The sequence below is a fragment of the Sinohyriopsis cumingii genome, chromosome 4 (assembly GCF_028554795.1).
Source record: "Sinohyriopsis cumingii isolate HCF-2022 chromosome 4, ASM2855479v2, whole genome shotgun sequence".
Taxonomy (NCBI): domain Eukaryota; kingdom Metazoa; phylum Mollusca; class Bivalvia; order Unionida; family Unionidae; genus Sinohyriopsis; species Sinohyriopsis cumingii.
Window position 1 is genome coordinate 92,920,011 of NC_142964.1, and position 26,689 is coordinate 92,946,699.

The following is a 26,689-nucleotide window of genomic DNA, read 5'->3' on the forward strand; positions in this document are numbered from 1 at the left end:
ATCAAGTTTTTGATACTCACAAATAAATACATCTAGTATTAATACAGGACAAGAAAATATTCTATATTTATTTGATAACTGTTTTGCAAAATTATAAAAATTAATAGATTAATGCTTAAATAAATAATAAATACTTATTAATTATCTTTCAAGAAGGGTTGCCTGATCACAGATCACATTATGACACACACACACACACACACACACACACACAGACACACATGCAAAATATAAAGACTTACTGGCAAAATAATTTTCATATTTTTTTCATTCCTATCTTTTCATATTTGAAAGATATATCCTTATATTTTCACATCTGAAAAATATATCTTATATTTTTACATTTGAAAATATAAGATTTCCCATCATAAACCTGCTGTGATGAATTGCTGAATCGGACTTTGCAATGTTTTCAGATAAGGTCAAATAGTTTACAAAATGACAAAAATGTACATTATTGCTACAGATTAGGTCAATCCAACCATATCATATTCTTAAGTCACATACATTTATATGATCAGGATTTGAAAGTGAGTTGAATTTAAGAAAAGAGGGTTGGGGTGAGCATGTCGTGCCAAAAAGAGAGTTTAATTTCCTAAACTTCAATTCTGGAGCAAGGTCGGTATATAATAAAAAGAAAATTTTCTTTTCCGAAATTAATACCAGATATATTTCATCTTGTGGTACCTAAAAGAATATATTTTAACACATGGCTTTGTCACTCATGAAAATATGCTTTTTGGTACTACAAGATAAAATATATCCAAATATATCTGGTATTAGAATAGGAAAAGAAAATATCATTCATATATACATATATATATATTAAAAAATAACATGGCATTTAATGTGTTGGTATAAAGCAAACTGATATACCAATACTATTGGTGTATCAAATTGCAATCCAAACAGGGCACAATAATACAAATATAAACATTCTTTCAACTGTAGGCCTATTGATCAATGATGAATTTCTACTCATTTATTAATCAAAAATGACAATGAAAATAACAATAAAAAGTATTAATAGTCCCTGTTTTCTACATGAAATTAAAATGGTATACAATTTCAACAGAATCTGTTCTTTTTTTCCATTCTCCTCTCCCCTCTCGTGCGTGGGATAAAAAAAAGTAAAAATCTGGAGTGAAAGAGGAAAATATACGGCGCTGAACGAAAACATTAAAACTGAATTTGTACCAAGTAACCTACAGTACTCTGGTTTGTTGTAATGGTATGTTTACGCTTTCCTTAGGATCTATCTAAAGTGTTCATAATACCAATGATACATAGTTGCAATTACTGGTCGATGATAGGCCTGTATGTTAAATTCATCGGTTACGAGGCACACATACTGTAGCATATTAAATGCTTTGTTTTTGTTGTTTCTTAAACCTATTATAATGTTTTATAACATGATTAATAATTACTAAATATAAATATGTCCAAATGGTTGCTCCCACCCTTTCCTCTCTCTCTCTCTCACTGGATTATCGTAGCTAGATACAGGCGAAAATTCATAAAAATATGAGTGTTGGGGATTTTCAGTTGTGTCATATGACAATGTCTCTGGACCTATGAATTGATGGTAAAGTTTAGTCAAACCGTTCGGGGGGGGGGGGAGAGAGACAGAGCAGTGGCATAACTTGGGGGGGGGGGGTAGATCGCACCGGGTGACGCCATCAGAGGGGGTGGCACCGAAATGACTGTTTATACAAATTTTGAATTTTTGTGCAGGAAGGAGGTCCATGGGAGTGACACCATGAGATACCGCACTGGGTGAGAACAAAACCTTTTGATGCTACTGAGAGAGAGGGAGAAAGAGAATTGTATAGCCTTTAGAAATGTTAATTAAAGCAGAATAATGACTTAGATGAACTGTCAATATATTAAAATATTTTAACTACCTCTTGTTGGTTCATCATTTTGCTTTGTTTCTATTCCACACTAATTTTCATATGCCTGACAATTCAGGTTCTGTGCAGAAGAAGCTAACCGTGTTTATAGTACACTACTTTCTTCAGAAAAACTATATCTCATGTTTAAATCATGAGTGTCTTATATTGATTTAATAAGTGTGAATAAAAAATAGAAACTCAAAAAGAAAACAATCAACTTATCAATTTGCATATGTGATTGTGAACAATAAGAAAAAACTATTTTTTGATGTGGGTACACTCACAGGGATGTGAGTTCATTCATTCAGTCAATACACAGTTACCCGGAGCATATCATAACTCCATTCAAAGTGTAAATATGTGTATTTGTATGCGATATAACTAAAATATACGTATAGTATGCATGTTCTGTCAATGATACACCACTCTCATATATATATATATATATATATATATATATATATATATATATATATATATATATATATATATATATATATATATATATATATAGACACACACACACACACACACACATAGACCTATAAACACACACTTACATAATTAAAATCTTTGTTAATGATTATTGGCTAGTTCATAAGCAGCAGCAATGTTTCTCAAGTCGGATTATACTCCATATATAAATGCAAAACAGGAGTATTGCATATTTTGGAATGGTAGCACTAGCAGTGTTGAAGTGCGATTCATTGATGAAAGTAAATGACAAAAGTCAAGGATGGATGAGCCCTTTACAAAGTGAGCAATGTCCAGCAAAGTAAATAAGTCCTGATTGACAGTCCTATGTTGTGAATCTCAGCAGCAAGCATTTTATACTTGTCACTACATCAATGTTAGTATTTCTGGATAACTTTATATGGCATCCAGTTACACATCAATACCATCCTGTAGATAGGCATATGCAGATAGAGAGTCTTCAATGCTCAGAAAATTCAGCAAGATTTTTAGCGAAGTTTGAACATCATTACCATCCAGTCTCTAAGATCAACAGTAATGATGCCTGTCTCACCTTCAAACCCTTCTATGAGCTATGAAGAGCAACAAAATCAGCAACTACAAGTTAATACTTCATTCCAGTCACATGGATTTTAAAGACACTTATATGTGTGATTGTGAATATGTTAGTGTGTGCATATGTGGATGCATGTGTGTGTGTGTGTGTGTGCATATTCATTTGTGTGTTGATTATATGTGACAATGTTAAGTCTACCAGCACTGTTTTGTTTGGAAGTATTCTATCTAATTTCAAATATTAATATTGTCATTTTCTAATAGTTTATGTTACTAAGCAGATAACTTTGCTTATTTGGGGTCTTGCACATTAACCCCCACCCCACCCCAAAACCAAAAAAACACTTTCTGAGTCTCAACCACCACCACCCCAATCCCTTCTGGAATGGTGGCATATGTACAGTGGAACCCCGCTATAACGCGCCCCGCCATAACGCGAATTCGGATATAACGCGGTCGTAGCATGGCTCCCGAAATTTCGTATATTCATTCACACATGGAGAAAGAAAATTTGGAGAAAAGTAAAAAAAAACAAAACAAAAAATTAACTTCATTTTGGGCATGAGATTAGTTGTGACTTTTAAAATAATATGATCGTGGCATGGTTCCTGATATTTGAAATTCATTTACGTGTATTTTTATCGGACCGTGAAAATATTTGTTTAACGTACGAGAAATAGTGTGTAAAACGTTTATTATAATTTGGTGGAAGAATTCGCGTATGACTTTTAATAATAAACGATCGGAACTTAACAATTTATCCTGGTTCTTTAAGTGATTTTGGAGAAGTGATCGTGTATGAATTCTAAAATAATACGATATATATAACGTACGAGAAATAGTGTGTACAACGCTTGGCTTCTGAAATTTATCAATTTGAACAGGTTGTGGTGAAGCTCCGTATTCTACTCTAGAAGAGAAAACTGGTTTCATTAGGTTTTTGAATTGTTAAGCCGAAGTAAACATTATCGGAAGTGTTACTTATTACGGATCCATGAGTAAAGCCAGTAAATCGTCTTTGTGATTGTCTTCCATGAATTCTGTATACAGTCGTTGCTCAAACAATAGCCGACATGGGCTTCTTATTTAACTGCAATCACAGCCAAGCAGCAGACAAAGTTGTGGTTGATACAAGAGTCGCACAATTTAATAAACATCAAAGGACGAAAGCCGCCAACATGTATGCTGTGCTTGGCGGTGTGATCAAACAACAAACAGTTGAAAGTAAATAATATCCACTTTATTATCTGTAAATTAAAAGGGTATGAAATTGTACATCCGTTCAGCTTAATTTTGTTTTATATAAAAAGTGATTCGTAACCATTGCAGGCCTTCATTACTTAGTTATTGAGCTTTATCTGTGTACGTTGTTTGCTTATATAAAAAAATATTTTACTGTTATGGAAAAGCAAGTTCAAAAACGCAAGTCGTTTTCTGCTAAAGAGAAACTGTATGCCCTAGATCAACTAAAGAAGGGCAAACAACAAACTCAGCTTGCCAGAGATCTAGGAATCAGCGAGTCCACTTTGCGAGGGTGGAAAACAGATGAAGGAAAGCTCCGTAGTCTACCCAACATTCTTGAAGAGGAAACTGGTTTACAGCGTAAAAGGGTTAAGTTAGCTAATGACAATGTCCTAGATTCAGCTTTGTACCAATTTTTTGTACAAGCTCGCTCAGAAGGTGTTCCAATTTCTGGCCCAATTCTGAAAGCCCAAGCAGAGAAATTTGATCGCCATATCAATGGAGATGATTCCAAATTTAAGGCGAGTAATGGCTGGCTAGACAGATTCAAGAAAAGGCACGCTATCAGCCAAGTTCTTGTGTCTGGGGAAATCCGCTCCGCTGACAAAGAGGCTGCCAATTCCTACCCGACTGGGCTTAAAAAGTTGCTGGAGGACGGTTGCTACACAGCCGACCAAGTTTACAACTGCGATGAGACTGGTTAATGTTATAAAATGTTACCCAATCGCACCCTTGCAACCAAGACTGACAGTCACAAACGAGAAGGTTTCAAGAAGAGGAAGGACAGAGTGACTCTCTTATTTTGTGTTAACAAGTCTGGCAGCCACAAAGTCAGACCTCTGATGATTGGAAAATCGAAAGCTCCCAGATGTTTTCATCATGTAAATATGAAGGCACTTCCATTCCAGTACATTAAAAGCAAGAATGCTTTGATGAATAGCTCCATATTTGACGACTGGTTTCACAAAACATTCGTTCCAGATGTTCGGGCTCATTTACGAAAACTCAAGCTGGAGGAAAAAGCTCTCCTCCTGCTGGATAATTGCCCTGCCCACCCCCCAGCGGAAAATCTTGTCAGCAGTGATGGCAAGATCAAAGTTTCGTACCTCCCGAAAAACACTACGTCAGAAATCCAGCCACTTGACCAAGGCATAATTTCCGTATTTAAACAAAATTATCGCCGTGAAATGATAAAGGGAATGGTAGCAGATAATAACGCATCCGTCGACACATCATTGGCATTACTCAACTTAAAAGAAGTATTAATTTAGCAGTTTTCACATGTTTCTTTTGATGTTCACAAAATCTGAAATAAAAGTTATTTGCACGCTGAAATCATGCGTTGATTGTTAATTATTCTTGCAGTTGTCGCATATGATAAAATTTTAGCGGTATGAAATTTGTACGGACACCGTATGTAGACCCGGGAATAGCTGCATGCAATGACCGTACGATATCAGACGGCAAGTAAATGGTTTCAATATTTTGTTCATCCTATATTTTACACGACGAATTCAGACTATTACAAAATTATTGAATATTTTAAATCTGTACGATTTTCAATGAAATTACATCCATTATGGATGAACTGCATGCCACGACGGCACGGTAGCATACGGTGTTGATACACTTTTCATGATATAGCGATAGTCTGGTATTATCGGTCAATCTGTATTATCGTTCAAACAAATAAAAATTAGTAAATGTTTTTAATGCACAGTAATAACCTATAAATATAATAGCCTTCGATTATTTTGAATATATCTTAATTAATGCATTCCAGTTAATATTCATCTGATGATAAGCCGACTTTTGATCATTGTACATGTATACACGTATATGTTCTCGGAAAAAAAGTTAAATATTGTAAAACCCCGCATTAACGCGACCCCGCTTTTAACGCGATCCGATTTTATGGACCCCGATCATCGCGTTATAGCGGGGTTCCACTGTACTTAAGATCACAACAATATAAAGCTGCATACAAATTTAGTTAAAAGCCAATGATTCTCAGTAGAGTTATCTTGTAGAAATGAATGGATGGACAGATGTGATTGCTCTAGGACTACACAGATTTAATATGAAAGGTTGTTGTTGAAAGCTGGCTGGACTGTATTTGAAAGAGGCAAGTTCTTTTATATTTGGCTCTGAACTTTATCTCTTGGTTATTATTATATCTTACCCCTTTGGCATCAGGGAGCTTCACAGTTCCCCCAGCATTTTCACACAAATAGTGAAACAGGTTCTGAAAGATATAGAACAAGAATCAGGCTAAACCTGCAAGCCTTACTGATTCATGGCTAGATAAACCTTTTAGAAGTTCTTCTTGTTTTCCTTTTTAACAAACATGAAATGTTTCCAATTAAGCTGGGTTTTCCTGCTAGACTCAAATTTTAGAGTGAAGTGACTCCTCTCCCCCTCCAGAATATGGGAAAGCTGTGGGAAAAGTGATGACATTAACATTCAGACTGTTCATCTAAACTTGTTTCATCAGAGACAAATAATATAACAAGAAAAGAAATACTCATTAACGTTTATGAAAATATTATAATTTTCTTTACTTAGATTTAGTAAAATTGTTAACACGCAAAGAGACAGTAGCCTTGAAAATGGTTTACGATTGAAAATGTGTGACAGATACAAGGGTAAAGGTCCTCTTTTCTTACTGGATGAAATATGATGAGCTTGTTTCCCTTCACTAGTGATCAGTGAAAAAACCCACAAGAAAATATTTTTCTCATGATCAAGTGAACATTGCATGAAATTCCACTCACTTTTTATGCTTAATTCATAGATTCTAACACCACTGCAGACATAAGTAATCAAAATACCGACACAAAAGTTGATAAAAAAAAGTGCAAAGACTGATAGTGGTGACATCAAACTGAAGTCATCTTCATCTGTTTTACATATTTGGGCAAATTACAGACTCTAGTGAAACTTTTAATTTCAATTGGATCATCCCCTCAGCATGAACTCTGCAAGGTCCAAACAAATATCAAATGTTTTTTATACTACGTCACAGTCTTAAAAATGTTGAGCAAATACTGTAAAATGGAAAATTTTCATGAACAAAATTTTGCCACATTAAGGGTTGTTCCACTTAAACATACATGGAACCCAAGAAAATTTTTAAAAATATATACCAGAGTACTCAGACTACTCAAAGAGTTCCTTTCTAAACTATAAAAAATTCTAAACTGCATCTAGGGGTGACGACATTAAAAGTGCTCCGGGTCCCAAGTATATTTTACTGGTACATTTTCAGGTAAAGATTATGATGAAAGGTAGAATACATTTAGTTAATAATGGTTGGTTGGTTGTTATAGGTTTAGCACCATTTTTCAGCACATGATGGGCTATACATGTTGACTATTGTATTTGGTGGAGGAAACACAACGAAAACCCTAGGAAGAAACGGCCCATAGGAAGTTACTGGCAAGCTTTCTGATATACCCATTTTGGCCGAGTCCCACACTCAAGCCCATGCAGACACAGATGAAATGTCAGTAATCTGTAAAGGCATGTACATTAGACCAATGGACACCAAGTTACTCATTAACACAGAAGAAATTTTAGTCACAAATATGTCACTTCTACAAATGATGCTAACAAATATTACTGCTTATTGTAAGTGATTTTCACTTAGATGGAAGCAAAATTAAAAGATACTACAAAAGCTTACTTTCTTCAGTATTTTAGCCTTGGGATGCTAAGAAAAACAATACTCTCTCATTTAACTGAACTGCATGTGCACATGATATAAAGGAAAAGAGTACAAGAGCTTGTAGCATTGGGTGCATCACAAAGGGTCTGGTTTTCTACAAGTTGATTGGCAGGGCCTTAAACAGTAGAACCTTTGTTGGTGAACCAAAGTCTTGAGAAGACAGGTATTTAGGGGCCAAATCTCTTGCAAATGATGATGTACAAGGCAGGAAATCCAACTCATTCAGGGTCTCATCAAGATAAATGTGAATAATTACTCTGGCTGAAAATGCAAAATTCTTCAGTAAAGTTAAGCTCTGGAAAAAAGTTAAATGGAGGGGCAATAAGAGGACGCGATTCTTTTAAATTAAATATGATTCTTCTAAATGAAAATATTTAATAACTGAAACTGAACTTATTCAACATATCTGCAATATAAAACTGAATGCCAAATTTGGCTGAATCCATCAAAGCTTTGTAAAATTAGGCTGTAGAAAGCAAAGTCTGAATAATAGGCAATCAAGGGAGATAACTTATGTAAATGATGTCATCAAAATGCTTGAAATCAAATTCAGTCAAGGTTCATCAATCTGAAACCTTGTGCTAAAAAAATTTGGTTTAAATCCAGCAAATTTTGGTAATGTTGCAAAAACCAGTCTGGAGAAAAAGCTTATAGTGGGTCATAAATCATCTAACAAAAATAAGCCCTGACATGCGGTAAATTTGAATTTAAGAGAATGTTCATATCAAACTGTAACAGAATAAGTTGAGCCTAAGCTATGCTGGTTATAAGATTCTGCAGTAGTTGAGATGTAACAATAATGAGAAAAGGGCAATAACTCAGTTAAAATTAGACCTGAAAAGACTATACCTTTAAAAGATACATTAACATGTACCAGGCAATTCACCTAACAAATGGCATTCAATTACGTGCAAGGTTCACAGAGCTATGTTGATTACAAGCAACATCCCATTTGATGATATCAAATTTACTGTCAAGGGCCATAACTCTGTTCAAAATGGAAATGAGACAATAGACATTCCAAAATGTATCAGAACAATAGCTCCTGGGCTGTGCCTCTTACAAGGATCTGTTGATGTGATGATGTTATAGTGATGATAAAAATGCAGTAACTCTCACCAAAATTTGACCTGAAAAGATGAAACATTTAAAAGGCACAAAAACAAGTAATAGTTAATTCACCTGCCAAATGACATCCAATTATATGCAAAGGTTGTAGAGCTATGTTAGTTATAAGTGAATGGAAAGACTGATCAATGGATGGAAATCGTAGTTACTATAGAACTCTTCTTATTGCAGGACCCAAACTAGAGGAAATCATATCAAATGATAGAATGAGATAGATAGAGGATTTGTTGATTTTAATACATTATTGTCTAGACTATTCCAAGAAAATAGGAGAGCTAAGTCCTTTCCCAAAGACACTCTGAGGCAGCCAACCCAACTGGCCTGGGTCGATATTGAACCACCCACCACCATAGGTTACAAGTCTGATGCTCAACTAACTGAACTTCAGTGGCTTTCAGGACGAAATATAATGTGATTAAGATGGAGAGGTGACAGCAGGCAGATTACTGAAACTAAATAACAAAAAAAACCCAGAAATGTATTTACTAGAAATGAATGACCAAAATATGGTACAATCAGAGAAATCGAGATTCAAGATGCATGCAAACTTCAAAGTTAAACAAAGGCCATAATTAGGTCAAATTTTGCACCAAAAATGGTAAAAATCAAACAATAATTTCTCTATATTAATCCACATACCAAATGTTGCTTCAACCAATGAAGTCCTTCAAATGATATTGAGTAGAATCTGTGATACAAGGGCAAACAGTGGTCAAAATTTGAAATTTGACAGAAAAATTGTAATTTTCTATTTTCTAATATCACACCCATACCAAATATTATTGTAACCCATACAATCCTTCAATCAGAACTGAGAAGAATTTGTGATACAATGGTAACCTTCCAAGTCTATCAAGAGCCAAGTTAGTCCAACTAAGCAGAAAAAAGTGAAATCTAACAAGATATAGGTCTCCCTGACATAAAAATCTCAAACTTGGCTCCCTCCCCAAAAACAGCTGCACAACAAAACTGAAAATATTGAGTTGATGTGCTGTACTACTCACTTCATGGAGACAAGTGTACTGGACATGGTATGGGGCCACTTTCTCTTCTCCCTTGATCTCCACACTGATATGAAGACGAATAGCACCAGAGACAGCCGATTTGTCAGTTCGCTTTTCTGAAGTAAATCAGATTATGTTAATATGATGTGTCTAATTAATGTTAACTGCACAAGGTTAACAAAACCCTTTCAAAGAAACAGCACTGTTTTAAATGACTTTCAATAATGATTCCCAACCATGACCTTATTTTAAGCAGAGCTGGGTACTGTCAGCAAATATACAATATATTTCAGTCATCACTATGTTCAGTAGCCTACGTTTTCCCTGAAAGTTTACATGTGTTTTCCTAGCTACAGATGTGTAAACAAACTGGTGTGATGACCACATATTTCATTTTGTTTACACAATGAATCTGACATTCACAAGTCACAATGATATACAAATACGATATGTATAAAAGTCCTGATGAAGTGTTTTTTATATTGCTAAGAACACATGCTGAGTTCGCTTGTCATGTGGTGTACTTTGATAATATTGAAACACTGCAAGACATAACAATGATTCCAAACTATCACTATGTGCAACATTGATAAACAAGGTATTTGCTGCAAAAAATGAACAGATTTTATTTATCCAAGATAAAATTTTATGGTTACCGTAGTAATGTGTAAATGTATGTAATTTCTTTATAATACACATTAAAGTGACCCGAATGACACAAACCACATAGTTTGATTCAGGGTGGAAGACGAAGCCCAGACTATCAGGTCAAAAAGTATCAACTTATAAGCTGGCAAATATGGTATATGATAATGAAAACAAGCTTTTTGGCAAGCATGATAAAGCAGCAAATTTGAAAGAGTTTTCTAAATTTGTTGCATTTCAGCATATTAAACAAATTTAAACTTGTCATAAAGAGATTTATCAAATGGACAGCTGTGAAAATTTGATGCAACAAAATTTAAAATTTGAAATTTGTAAATGTTTATCAATGTCAATAGCCTATAACTTGCAATAGCAAGTGTTTCTGGGGCTTTCACAATCATCACATCATTAATCTAAATGTGGCCTAAAGGTTTAAATAAAAAATACAACATGAGGCACATGTAAATATGACTATCAGACTCAAGGTTAAGCCATCTCTGAATTGTCTTCATCCCTGCAGAGATTACAGTCACATAATATGAACAATTTCTGTATGTTACCAAAATAAGCTGTTGGAACACTTACCTAGATTGTACCAAACATCCATTTCACCGCTTAATGTCCGAACTTCGATGATAGTTTGACCCAAGAAATCATCTGACTCTCTGGTCAACTTTTGTCTAAGTTTTGACTTGAGATCATTATCTTCATCCCTATGTAAAGTAAGGCATGCATGAAGAGAAAAAAATAACGGTAACTTGTATCACTGGAAAAAAAATTACCTGACTTATATAACACTTGTATTGATTACTTACAAATGGCATAACTATTTTCTTTACCTATAGGTTACTCATAAGTGATATACAAGTGAACGATTAGAGTTTTATATGCAAATCAGGATTTTCATATGCAAATTAGGCATTTCACTTGTAAATGAAGTACACTTTATGTACAAGTGGAATGTGAACATGAGCCATTCATTCACTACACTTATTACAGGTCACTTACAAGTAATATACAAGTGAATGAGGCATTTCACTTATAACTGAATTGTAAGTCATTCACTAAATATACTTATATATGAAATAAAGGTAAATTACCTCTAAATTCAATCAATTTCAGCTTTTAAAAACCCACCACCATCCCCTCCCCTCCCCAACATGAAACTGTATCCTTTTATATAAATGGCTACCTATAAGCTCTGATTTAACAAAAATCTCTCATACATTTCCATTCAATTGACAATCTGTGAAATGATTTCCAACACATTAGCCTGCTGCTCTAAGCCACAACTTTTAAAACAGCTTGCTCAGTATCAAATTGTTAGTTGAAATAACACAAATAAGTTTTAAAAAGTTATATATTTTTTTAAAGTAAGAAACACAATTTTTCTTTCAAACACATATTTTGGGCACAATCCATCATCATCAAGTAGGGCCACATGACTGATTTCAAAAGCAGGTTTCGACTCATGGTTAGCAGCAAAATGTTTTTGAATCTTAATTTTGAATTTGACTCTTTATCAAGACATACATGCCAACCCCTGGTGAGAAAAAGGTGTAATCCAAATGGCCAAAAAGAGCAATCCAAGCAGAAAAAGAGTAATCCACATATAACATGATAATATTCAATGAGCATATGTGCAAGATCATTTATTTACCCCTCTGGTCTTTTAACATCAATTAGTCTTCAAGTTTTCATATGCAGCACATGTAGCTTTAAAAAGCAACCGACTCTCAAAGCACTTTGTACCAGCTGAGATTACAAATGTTTTGCACACCAGTAGAACACTAAGCGTTGGGTTACTGAGCCTGGATCTGAATTCAGTTTTATTTTTGTTAACAATGCTGAACAATCTCTCACAGTCAGCATTAGAAAGGTAAAGAACAAATATTCACTTCATAACCTGACAAAGATGAGGAAATTTATATCTTCCAGTTATTGGGTCTTTTAGCTGGGAAATAAGGTGCCATTGCTCATCAACTCTGTCTGCATGAGGTACATTGTCAGGTAGAATGTCAACTCGACACTTCATGAGTTCTTCTAATTTATCATATTATTTTTCCTGCAGCAAGGTGCATTAAATGGCAGGGAAAACCTAATATGTACACTGATGGAGACATTTTTCAAAATACAGAATGCGACTCCTTTATGAATTCCAGTCATCACTGATGCATTATCAGCTGAAAACCTCATACAGTTCTGCCAACTTATGTTTATTTAAAGCATTATCAAGCAAATCAAACATGTTTTCTCCAGTGGAATCTACTGTTAATTCTGGTAAGGAAAGAAGGGCACTCTGATTTTGCCCTTTTCAATGTCAAAGTCTCTTACACAGACTGTGTACAACTTTTTGTCATCACTACTCCTGTCTGTGGCAATACTAAACGACCCAATTTTCATGGCTTCTGCAATTTTAAGTGACGTATCTTCTGCTAAACACCAAACAATATTAGATGATTTTGTTCTTGCACGTGCACATTTTCTGCAATTTTGAAATCAAGAAACATTTATTTAAACAAAGGACCAACGTAGTCTTCTACCGCTATGGTGTTAGGGGTAGTCCGTGTTCTATTAAGAACTCAGTAAATAAAGCCTCTGCATTTATAAAATTGGTGTCCACAATTGAGTTCTGCTGTAAAAAAGAAGTTACCTTAGTATTGGAGTTAGTAAAATGAGCTAATACAAGGTTTCTTTGTTTTACCACCATGACCAATAATAAAATCTTTTTCACTTAGCCTGCAAGTGGCGTGAAGCTGCCCTAGAATGGAATGCTGTATTGTGTAATTCATGTATTCATCTTTGAATTGGTTTTTCGTCTTTTTCTAATCCATTTGTGAAATGATTTGAAAAACATTTCTGCTCACACGCATCGACTGTAATAAATCTGATAACTTTTAGTAACAAATACTTCCAGAAACCAGTCTGTTCTCTCCTAAGTCATACAGGTGCTATAAATAGAAACCAAGGTCAAAAGATTGAAAGTAGAAACCAGCATGTTTCTTGGAAATAGGGCAACTGCTATAAATAGAACATAATACTGTTAGGAAAGTGCATGCAAGTCTACAGACAAGCGTACTCGTGTCATAGTTACATAGAAGCTGTCTTTTCTAGAATATGGTCTGTGGGATTAATGGGATGTTAATAAAAATTGAGAAAACAAATTATTGATTCTTTTGGGAAGGGGATATACGAAAATGCATAGTCCAAATATGTTTACATGTAATGAATAATTTTGTGGAAAAAAACGTAATGATTACGCCAAATATGTAATGGTTGGCATGTAAGTCAAGATGAAAACAGGCCATATTTTAAACCTAATTGAAGTCAGATCAGAATATGGCTACAAGATAGGCAAGAAGCCCTGCCTATCACACAAAAGATCACCTCCTCAAATATATGCATCCATTCCACTCATTAGATTCTGATATTAACATAAATTCCAAGTTTGATCAAAACTGGGTCAGAAATATGGCCTCCAGAGTAGTAACAAAAGCTCAGCCAGTCTGATCCAAGATCACCATATTAGTATGTGTGGATCCCACTCATTATCAAATTTGATCCAAGATTTTCATGATACATGCCCATATTCTAACTCTGATCAAAAACATCAGATCAGAAATATGTCCTTTAATGTGGCAACAAGATCAGCTATCAGATGTAAGATTACCTCTTCAGTATGTGTGGATATTGCTCATTATTGTACTTGTCTGAGGTTTTCATGATACAAGTCAACATTCCACGTTTGATTCAAAATCATATCAGAAATATTAACTAAATGTGGTAACAAGCAACTGTAGATTAAAGCAGAACAGAAAAGTGACAGCAGAAGAAAGGCAGCACGGCATTACCATAAGCCCACATGGCCTAATGTCCAGATGAAATAAAAATTAAACAAATTTCTGGATCGCTCAAATATACTTCACCATTTTTATCATTTTTTTAAATTACTAACAAAAGTATGCATCAAATACTGCATTAATTATCTCATTTCTGACTAATGACAAGGTAAAAAAGCAATGACATATTTTTTTCCAGTTCACATTAAGTCAATTAGGGTGTATTCTATGGGAGGATGATTCACCTATAATCATTGTAAGAATCTATTCACATGTGACAGGGCATTTTGATGAACAACATACTTACCAAACTCTAACTTTTATTCTATCTGAAGAATTATGGCATTCACTGAAATGCAAGAAAGCAGACAAATGAACACATGTTACATAATTAGCTAAGTATAAACCATATCTACTCACTTACAAGTCAAGACCAACCGCAAACTGCACAGACCCTGATCTGCCAGTTTATGATGAACTGGCATATCTTGGTCTGTGCATTTTCTTAGGAGTAGTCAGTAGAACAAACAATGTAGACCCTGATGTGCAGGCAAAGTATGCCATAGCAGACCAGGATCCTTGATTTTTGCAATTTGCCTTGACTTATAAGTAAGTATATACAGTATAACATCTTATCGGGATGTCAAGAATAAGTCTCATTATCTATAATTGCCACAAGTCAACAACACATTCTCCATCCTTTACTACCCAAAACCTACACTATGACCTACAGCTGCAACCCTTTCTGCATGCTGTGTCTTTAATGTACCATTTTTGTACTATTTTTGATTCATTCAATCGACTCTGAAACTGTTCTCACTTCATACTGCTTCTCACCTTCTCTCATCTCTGAACAGTTTCACACCATCTGGTTCTGTACCTTCTCCTTGATTGTAGTTGTTGAAAATCATTTTCCTGCTTGATTCAGTTTCAACTAATAGATTCCTTGTATATTCTTTTCAAATGAGTAAACTGGATAAATCAAAAATGGCATACATACATACATGCATGCATGCATGCATGCATGCATACATACATACATACATACATACATACATACATACATACATACATACATACACACACACACACACAAGACTTGAAAAATGTACAGGAGAAATTTACCATTGAATTAAAGGTTGAGCTTGAAAATATGTGATTTTCACATGTTTGACTGATTTTTCTTGCACAAACATTTTCAAAATCAGTGTGAATACTGTAATCGTGCATCCTAGAACAGACCAGGTAATATTTTGGAATTTACCTCCAATGCAGATATCCAATAACTATTGCTCAGTAACAACTCGCTGCAACTTTTTGCAAGTATTTACATGAGTAAGTGGAACTAAAATGTCTACCTCTGAAGTATAGGAAAAAACTACTAAAATAAGAAACAAGCAAATGCTGGTTGTTTACTTGAAAAGTTTTGGAAGCGCTAAAATATACATGATATCACACATCTAGTAAAATCTTTGTGACATCCCTGTGCATTCACTATCATACACAAATTTACTTTCCATAATGGGAATTTTCTTGAGAATTTACAGGGAATTTATCAATGAAATGAAGGGTTTGAAAATAAAATATCCCATTTTCTTGAATTTAGTTTGATTTCAAGTCAAAGCAATATCCAAAAATGACATGCTACATGTATTTAAATATCATTTTTGCAAAAATGATTTTGATTTCAAAAAATGAAAATATGTAAGCTTTTTTTAAATGAACATTAAAAGTGACAGTAATTACAATAATAAATGTCTCTCTCTATCATGAGTCAAGCAACCAGGCGAAGAAGGATGACTAAGTCACCAAAACTATGTAAATTTCACTATCTTCAATTAGGAAAGCAAAAATGACTTTGCCTTGTGGATTTTTTTTAGACATAAACTGAATGACAGTACTTTATGACTTCTGAAATGCTCCCCTTCAAACCATCCAAGTAGTTCAATATGGTAAGCCTCAGGCAAAATGCATTTCATGCAGGTGTTGATAAAAATTGTGTTAACAAAAGACAATTTTGTACATTCACAGTCTTGTGTTTTGAGAGATAACTGACCATTAAAACACTCCCCAGTTGTCATTTGTTATAGTACAAGTCACATGGGTCATGTATGCACCTTTACTCATTTTAAACTAAATATAAATTGTTCTTTGAAAATTTAACACTAATTTTCTTTAACCAAAGTCTATTCAAACATGATTATTGAAAGCTCTGCACCTTAACTGTCACCAAGAAACTTCCAGATGAAAATTATCTATTGCTATGGACTTTTACAATGGTGGCCATGTACCAAACTTAGGTCAAAAAAGGGCACATCAAGTGGAATCAAAACAATCGAGGGTAGTATGAATTTGTTTATCAATATGTGTAGCTTTAATTGTGACATCACAGCGTGTGACATTCAATCTGGATTGTACTGGATCACACCTTTAGGTTCATTTTGTCCAAAAATGTCTACATAATTTAACTTTGATTTTGCCATCTACACCTCTCTGGGCATCTAAAAAATGACCTTCCAAAGGTATATGGATGTATACAAAACCAAATGAAGTGAATACTTGCCACTTAAAGGTATGCGATTCAAATTCTAAAAATTGACACCCATTACTGAAATAATCAGTGTTGAATGCCTACATGACCCATCTGACGTGTACTATATCACTGTCCGATCTCTGGAAGTTATCTCATGATGAAAAATTCAAGCTAATGTTTCAAAACTTGAAACATGAACATGTAAACAAAAATGTGTGTTTTAGAATAGAAAGCACTTTCAAAATATATTTAATGAAGAGTTTAACTGCTGTGCTTGCATTTTTCTCCATAAATTAGTCTGAAACCATAAGCAAACCTGACAAGGGATAAAAATGGCAAACATTGCTGTGTCTAGGCATTTCCGCTTTATTTACTTTTCATTTTTGTAATTAACCGGTACATAAATTTAGGAATTATTGTGAAATTCTAAAAGCACTGTAAGGTCAAGGTTGTTTTCTTACATTATTCATTTTTGTGAAAATATGGAAAGAAGGACCTAGTTCATTCTAATATCCACTTTAATGCTACATTATCAATGAATGGCTACATTCAAGCTTAAATAGATATAATGAAATTAAACATCAAAGTTGTGATTTATTAAATCATCAGTCCTTTACTTAAAATTTATGTGTTCTTGGTGTCTATGCCATGTATTTTAGCCATATAACTTAACTTCACATGAACAAACTAGAAACAATATATTAAAATAATTTTAATTGTAAGGTGTACCTAGATTACATCACTGTAATTACAAAATTAGTATAAATAGTTACTGAACTGCCTCTGTAATAAGCAATTCAACTGTTCCAACTTTAAAAACTTCACCATAAGATATAAATTTAATTTGGAATTAACTCACTAAGCATTTAGATGTAAAGTTCAGTTTACTCATCCCCGATATCAGTGACCAGTGCGGCTTGATAGGATGAAAAATACATTATGAAGAAACTTGTGTTTGTGCTCTCATGTTCATGGTATAGGGATGATTTCAAATTAGTCAAGAAATTTTTCAAGTGCCATTTTCTAGAAGTTTTAAAAACTAATAAAAAATGACCTTTTCTAAGTGGGAGTTGAATAAGCATTTTTACCCATTTTTAATTACAATACTGTAATCTCAGTCCTTTAAGTTAAAATTAATTACAAAGTGAAGTTTCTGTTATGGCCTTTTGAATTCATATGGCCAAAATACATCATAAAGAATCTCTCAATCCAAACAGAATACACTTTCAAGTATGAGTACCTTGCATTTGAGTAGTATGGTATAAAAGATTTGGTGGGCTGGTACAACTGTAAATGCCTTCACTATGTTACAACACTGCTTGATGACACAATGGGGAGAAGACAGAAAGCAATGGCTAGAGGATAGCATCATCCCCAGGGAAAGTAATGGCTAATTGATTCTTTCCCCCTTGTTATTTCAGCGGGGGAGAGAGAGAGAGAGAATTGGCTACCCTGTTGTTTTGAAAGGGGGGGGATGTGAATAATCACCTAGCGAATTCTTTCCCCAGTGGGGAAACTTTCAGCTGGAGGAGGAAAGAATTGGCTCGACAGTTGTTTCTGACGTAAGTGAGAAACATCTGAACAACATCATAATGTAATATGCTCCACCTGATGGTGGGCATAAAAAAATTACATAAATGAAGGCAATCAAGTTGAAACATTAGTTCAATAATATAAAGCTGCACAAGAAATTAACTTTAAATCTGATACAAGGGTGATAAACCAAAGTTATAAACAAGGACTACCACTCCATGAATCAATATTATATAATAATTAATCTTATGGGAGAAGTCAATGGCTCAAAATTGGTCCAGCTGTTCTGAAGAAACCAGATAGGAGGGGAACCACCTGGACATTAGTTTAGTACAGCATGATCCTGAAGTACGTTCCTATCGAACATGATCAAAATTTGCAAAACAAAACTATTTAAACAGTTTCTTTCTTATTGAGTCATTGCACTGTTTTATACCACTTATGTACCCTTTTAGACCATTTCACGTCTTTTCTGCAATGGTTATGTTAATATAACATCTTGTCTTAACAATTCCACACATTTTAGTACAGTACTATGTGCATACCATTCAGACTCTATACTGTTTCCCAGGTTGCAAAAGACATTACAAGGACTGTATGTAGTTTCTGAAGTACTTGCTCACATTATTCCTTCAAGTTATCACCTTGGAAAAATGTGACTGTGAAAGTTAATGTCATGCAGTCCACCATATTAAAGTTATTATCTGAGACACTTTTTGGTTTCTTCAAATGTTTGGTTTATTTGTTTACACTGCATGATATTTAATTTCTGCAAATAACATGTTTATTTCATTACACACAAAAATAAAGAACATAAAAACTTACAAATAGAATTTTTCATTCCACTCAGGGTTCAGGTCTTGGGGTACTGTCTTTGTTCTCTTTTTGATTTTGCCAACCTGAACAGTGACATATGGATCACTTGTTCCTGTCTTATCTTTCCCTATTAAACCTTGGGCACATATCACTGCAAAAATAGAAAACAACAATTTAAATGTGGCATAACTTTGAATTGCAACTAGACAAATACAGCAAAATTCCATGTCCACAGATTTTCCCCTTTGATTCCAGTAATTTGTATTCTCTTATGTGCAGGTTCTCTGGTTCTCCACACCACATGGAAGCTGATTGATGTATTTAATTGCACAGCAGCACATAAAAGGTTAGGCTGAGCCAAGGCAACTGGACTAAAGTGTCTTGATGTGCTCAGACACACACCATGGCAACCATACATGTATGGTCTTGACAAGATTTACAAATGCACACTTCTGGTTTTGAGTACAGCATATAATCATACTTCCATTGTTCCTCCATATGATGGTGAAAATTCTAGAACACTGGTTCACATCCTGTGAGCTGTGAATCCCCCCAGAAGTTGCAGAGTTGTTCCGATGGAAACTAAAATTACAACTATTAGCATATGGGGACTGCAAAATTTTCTAAAGTTCAGAAGAAGGGGTCCTCATACTGAAAAAGGTTGGGAACCACTATTATTAACTATATGAATATGCAGATTACATTTGTGTTCAATTCCATGGTTTCCAGTCTATCTTTTCTCAAATTTGTTGTTACAATTACAGTTATACAAATGCATGCATATATATTACATAAATATTCCAAACATCTGTTACAAACAAAGAACATACATTTCTCCTCCAAAAGGTAAAAATTCTAATTTAAAGTTTTACATCTATCCACTACATAAAATTATGTTTACTCTGATTATCACAAATTCTGTCTGTGAATATACTGAAGAAAAGAACAGTAAGATATCTTTAGCATTCATAATGACAGCCACAAAATTAATGTTCAAATAAGCCAATAAGTGAAAGCTTGCCTCAGAACTAAATTATATTTAAATTATGAAGGGAAAACACCAATCATTTTCATCTGGTAGAAAGATAACTCAAAAAAAATCAACTCTTTGTCAGGAACTCAAAAGCAAGAGGGTCAACTAAATACTGACTGCAGCATAGGCAAGCACACAAGATACGGAGGAAGTCTCACATGGGGGGAGGTGGAAACTTTTGTTGATACACAAGAATAATAATCAAAGATGTACTAAACAAATTCATATAAAAGATTGTGATATTTACTGATATTAGAACTGAAAAAGTCAATTAAAGTTCATAACTGATGACAAACTTTTAATACAGATCCAGTTGACAGATTCTGTAGATAGTTCAAACAAGGCAAACAAGAATGAGGACAACTGTTTATTTTTGTAACACAACTATTGATACATAGTGAAAATGTTTGTTCAATGGCCCCAATTCTACTATCTTGATGTTACTGATGTTGCATGTGTGAGTGAATATATATTTCTATTTAAGAACCATTTATTTTACCAAGGATTGTATACTGAAAATGCCTTTTGTAGCATCCCACCCAAAATAAAATTTATGATAATGCAAGGCAATGCATACAGATACTATAGAAAACACAGTGGCCTCTTTTTGAAAGACCAACCCTGCTAAAAATAATGCATTTCATCTATCTTGTCCCCACACTTTTAGTGAATAAATGGTGGTGAGATTTCAAGAAAGACCAAACGAGACCTATGGTTTCACTATTTCTTGTCAGCGTCTATGAATGAAGTTTGAAATGGTCAGCCATCCAAACAGACATACATACAATTCAAATGAAAGGATATTTTTTACTATCACTCCTCGTCTAATAAATTATTTCCATTAATTGGTGTGAATGTGGGTACATGTACTGCATACTGTAATGTTAAACAAATTTAGGCTGACAATGATACAAGGATAAGCTCTCTTGTATAAATATTACTTTCATCTGCAATCAGGGGTTTCTATTTGACACCTCAGAAGGAGTCTCTGACATCCAAAAACACTCTAAATCTGCTTGGAACTTTCCATTTTAACATCAGCTATACTTACCATCAGTTCCAGTTGCAATGGAACTCTATGTTTAAAATAAATAACCTGTGCAATATACCAGTAGATGATAAAATTAACTAACATGTGCAGGCAGCTTACATAAATCATAGTATTCTTTACAGAACAAAGAACACTATTGTGTGATCTACTGATTCTCGACAAAAGTGTACAATTAACTGAATCTTGATTTTGTTTATTTTAAGTGTAAATCTTATGATGAACAGAACTCTTGAATAAGTGTATATTTTTAATTTGATTTTAGAAATAGCATGTTAAATTGGAATAATTGTTTTAACCGATTTTCAAGTTCTGATCCATCCTGGAAGAGGTTCTCCTTGCCCTGACCCAGTTGTACAGATGGGATATGCTTTTCCTCAACAATAGGGTCAATATGATGAGTGCCTAGAGACAGTTCATACTGTGACAGCATAGTAGACTGGGGTCTGTCCAGCATCAGGTCATTCTCTCTTGCTGTGTCTGGCAGATACATGACAAGTACAATGGCTTCATCCCCTCTAGGCTAGCATGAACATAGACACCCTCTTGTGTAAGAATTTGTACATAAATGACTACAAAATACTTCATTCTTTGATTCTTTTGTAACTGCATATAATATTGCATCATATAACCATAATTTTATGTCAACAACAATCTAGTTCTGCCCGATAAACAAAGTGGGCAAGAATGGGGGAAATAATCAAGATAGAAAGTTTTCAATAACTACAGATACAACAGTACATTATACTTTATTTTCAACTGCCAACATTTACAGAGGATGATACACAGTGTAACCTGCCATAAAAGACACCTCCACATAGCAGACACCTGCTTCTTTTCCATCTATCTAAATTAAAATGTTCAATTAAAATATTTTCTATATGGGTATGTATTCTTCTCCTTACAAGGATAGATGGACAATCAGCCACTTTTCTTGTTGTAGCATCAATGATACCTGTTTAACAAAGAAGAAAAAAATTACTTTTAACTTGTATGACATGGTAACCTGTCTTAACTTTCCACCAGATGTTATAACCTTCTGAACAATTCTCGAAAGAAAGAGTGGTTGGATTAATTATTTACCCACATATATGCACTTGTCTTTAAAGGTTCAGTTCCATCTCCAAAGCAACGCTCTAGACAGGATGTAATCTGCTCGTATATTGAGAGAACAGCATATCTTCATGAATGAGCATTTACAAGTAATCCTCGTCTTCATAAAATTTTCCTAAATTCCCTTAATAAAGCCCACAAGTCCCTCTAGTTTTTCAAGTACTAAATAAATAGCACAGGGTCTAATTACTGGACTTTGCAGTGCTGAAATCATAAGAAATATCTAGAATCTAAACAAGAGTTTGATTCATATGAATGGTAGAATTCCCCATTAAAAAAATGTCAAAAATGTTTACTGTTGCAAAATGACATAACAAAAAGTATGGATTATTTTCATATGTCAATAAAATTCAAACACCCTGATGTCTGCATAGTGATCATAATGAACAAGCAATATATAGAGCACATTTCCTTGAAATGAATGAAAAATGGAAATATTTTATTGGGTGGGTTTTGTTCAACCTGCTTGCCATTATACTGTGTTAGCACTATCACACATGAAAGGGTTCCAATAGAGATCATTCTATAATTGGTGTCATTACAATACTTTATAATGAATTTACTAGTAGAGAAATGTGTAATAAATCTTAGCATCCAGTCAACCCTACATAAATGAGATAAACCATTTACTAGTTGACTGTTTCTCTATTCTAAAAAACAGAATGAAACATTGCAACTTGTATTGCTTCCAGGTCAAACACAAATTAGCTTGTCTTGAAATATCACAAATTCAAACGTAATATCTCACCATATGAAAGACTCATTATTCAATTATCCTTATTGTGATAAAACTGAATATCAAATAAAAAATAAATGTATGCCAGTATACACGCAATAAAATCCAGAACTGAAGACAAATATTACATGAAAACTATTACAAGTATGCAGCCTTCATAAAAAAGTTGTTTACCAGAATATGTGATCTAACAGAAGGGTCAACAAATATATACCATAATTACTCCCCAACTCCAAAAACACACACAACTACATGCATACAATGCAATCATGAGTGAAATATCAATCAGCCGATCATATGTATTTTTCAAATATTTCAAAGCAAATGAAAAACAAATAAGGATTTGGACAAGGGTCCAATTATAATAATAAACTTAAAAAAAAAACATTATGAAGCTTTCAAACATAGAAACAAGATACAAATCAAGTGAAGACAACTTTCTACACAGACATGGACCTACCTGTAGAACAAGAACTTCACCATTTCCGTGTTGAATGACACATATAGCTGCTCCATATCTAATGAATAGGCTGGTCCTCAAGACAAACCCTTATAGGTTCTATTCAGTTTATCTGGCAGCTCTTTGACATTTCCTCTTGAAGGCAGCAAAGAAGACAGGCAACCTTCATGTTTCTTATCATTGCATCTGAGTGCCAGTTTTGTTTTGGTAGATATTAACATTTTTAATACATGACTTCTAACCAGCCTCCTTGACAGAAATGACAATCATTTATGTTGTCACATGATGTTTCAGTAGCAGTCTGTGACCTCAGTTTCATTTAAAGAGGTCCCTGCCTCAAATGAATTTTCTCTCGTTTATTTAGCAATTAACTGACAGCATCTTCACAACCCTAGGACTTTACCCATGACTTCAGCTTATAAGCTGACATATTAAATTAGTTTAAAGTCCTTTACAATACAAAAATTTTAAATATTCTGCACCACTATGTCTTTAAAATTATGAATTTCATGATGTTAATTCCCAATTAACACAAACTCAACATCATTTCCAATGACAAGTTTTTAATCACCATTTTGTATCACATTTTTTAAATGTAAACCACACAGAACCTTTGTTTTGCCCTTTGTACACAAAAATAAAATGGGATCCACACCTGGCCCAACAAATTAAACTGGTTCACAAGTTAGCAGGATGCACTAAAACAAGGGGTTAGTATATACAAAAATTAGAATTAAATTCTATGCTATAGAACAATCTTCAAGTAGTCATTCTAAATTTTTTGGCCACTTTAATCTCCAAAAGGCAAAGTGGTGACTAATTAAAACTGAAGTAAACATTAGACTTGGATCCTGCAATTATTTCACATTATTTTCATGCAAGAAACAGGTAAATCCAGGTCTCTAGATTAACCTGTCAAGCATTCATAGCTGTTACAAAGACCAGGTTAGGTTATACTGACCAGTTATAGCTATCTTGGCAGACCACTTAGATGTCCCATCCAATACACTCTGTTTCATTGCCTTCATGTGGCCAGAGTGGGACTTCTTATCCACATTAAACACCTGCCTGAAATGAGAGAATGAAAGAAAAAAAACACCATAAATATATAATGAAAAACCACATCTGGATATATCTATACCTGTACAAAGTTCTAAATATATAAAAGATAAATAAAGGTAAATCTGCATGGAATCTATACATTTTAAACATACCTGTATAGTTATATAGCAGTAATCCAAATGTACAATTCCAAATATATAAGACCATGCTGAATGTAGAGATTTACTGAATGAGGTGAATAAACATTCATAGTTACTGTATTGATAAACAAACTATGTATACCCAGATCTGATGTTCTCTGTTTTTAACTATTACTCCAAGCAAACAGTCCTAATAAGCTTTAATATGCCAATATGATGTGCTGAATTGTAGCTTTGAAACATTAAAAATGCATGTTTACATATAATGAATTTCTTTATTATCCACATTAGAATTACAAGAACATATCACCACATTAGAGAAAAGTTGGCCAATAATATGTGATACGTGTTGAGGTCAGACTTCTCTCTAAACAGCAAATAGTACAAGCCATGCAAATGACTAATGACTTGTAGTACTTTGTGTTTCCATCCATTTGAAAGTTCCACTAACTGCCCTAATGGACAAACTTTCTCAAGAACCCAGTTTTTCATGAGAACCACAATTTTTAAGATTAATGGAACATGTAATTTGACCAAATCTGCATTTTGTTTGCATTTCATTTGTTTCATTTGCATTTTTAAATGCCTTCATAACTTTCATTTTGTTTGCATTTCATTTTTGTTTCATTGTCATTTTGAAATGCCTTCATAACTTTCATTTTATCTGTGTTTGATTTGTGTTTGATTTGCATTTTGAAATGCCTTCATAACTTTCATTTTGTTCATGTTCTGTTCCATTCATGTTTGCAGTTTAGGTATTATCTCACTCTTTCTCATTTACAGTCTCAGAAATGCATTCTAATTTGTTCAAATTACAAAACCAATACTGAGGTTTTTCTCAACTCACTCACATTTGAGTTCAACCTCAACTACTCTGTCCCCAGAGTCAGTGACAGATGGCAACATTAACATTACTGTCATGCTGATACAAGGTGAAGTTTTACACAAAAAGTGACTTTTTTTAACCATATTTGCTCCTTTGGTCAGTCCCAAAAGCACAAACACAAAATTATGATCCTAATTTAACAAGTGCTACAAGATGAAGTAGTTTTATGGCTGGGCGTATCAAGACTTACCGCAATAATTCAAATATTTCTGGTTTATTCCGCTCCCTTATTTTCATGCGATCCTTCATGGCCATAATGATGTTATGTGTTTTGTTTCCAGCCCCATGCTTGGAACTCTTCTCTGCAGCTCCTAGTTAGCATAAAATAGAAACTGTGAACTTCGTATCAATAATGAAATTCAGAATTTATATTCTCACCAGCATGTCTCTTTCTGGGGTACAAGAGAGTGAAGCATACCTGACATAACATGATGTGTCATGTAGAAACATGATTTTTGAATCCCAAGTCCCTTCAACATGCCCATATTTTGAAAAATGTAACTTTCAGTCATCTTAACAACAAAAGCAGAGAGAGAGAGAGACAGAAAGAAAGAAAAACATTCTTGATACCTCTAACCTGTATAAATAGTATGAAAACCTTACTCAGTGCTCATGGAAGACTAGCACCTTGGCACAGTTTTATACAGTTCATTGTCATATAGGAGATTCAAATGCAAGTTGGTTAGGGGTGAAAAATCACCCTTGCATAGATTACTTACAAATAGACAGGACAGTATTGTTATAAATCCTTTTTGAAAGATCCCATAAGAGCTAAATCTTCATAAGTAAAGTATACCAAGTGAAACAACCCAATTTATTC

General features: G+C 34.0%; 1 protein-coding gene across 2 annotated transcripts in view; it reads right to left on the minus strand.

Moving 5' to 3' along the window:
• Positions 1-26,689, minus strand: part of LOC149801686 (protein unc-13 homolog B-like) — a 271,956-nt gene that overhangs the window by 73,843 nt on the left and 171,424 nt on the right. For both annotated transcript variants that reach the window (XM_089955954.1, XM_089955953.1), the window contains exons 15-21: positions 26,060-26,180; positions 24,743-24,849; positions 19,401-19,542; positions 14,817-14,858; positions 11,256-11,383; positions 10,026-10,141; positions 6,349-6,411 (exon numbers count right to left, since the gene is read on the minus strand). In XM_089955954.1, coding sequence (XP_089812080.1) covers positions 6,349-6,411; positions 10,026-10,141; positions 11,256-11,383; positions 14,817-14,858; positions 19,401-19,542; positions 24,743-24,849; positions 26,060-26,180 — 719 coding nt within the window. The remainder of the gene's footprint in view (positions 1-6,348; positions 6,412-10,025; positions 10,142-11,255; positions 11,384-14,816; positions 14,859-19,400; positions 19,543-24,742; positions 24,850-26,059; positions 26,181-26,689) is intronic.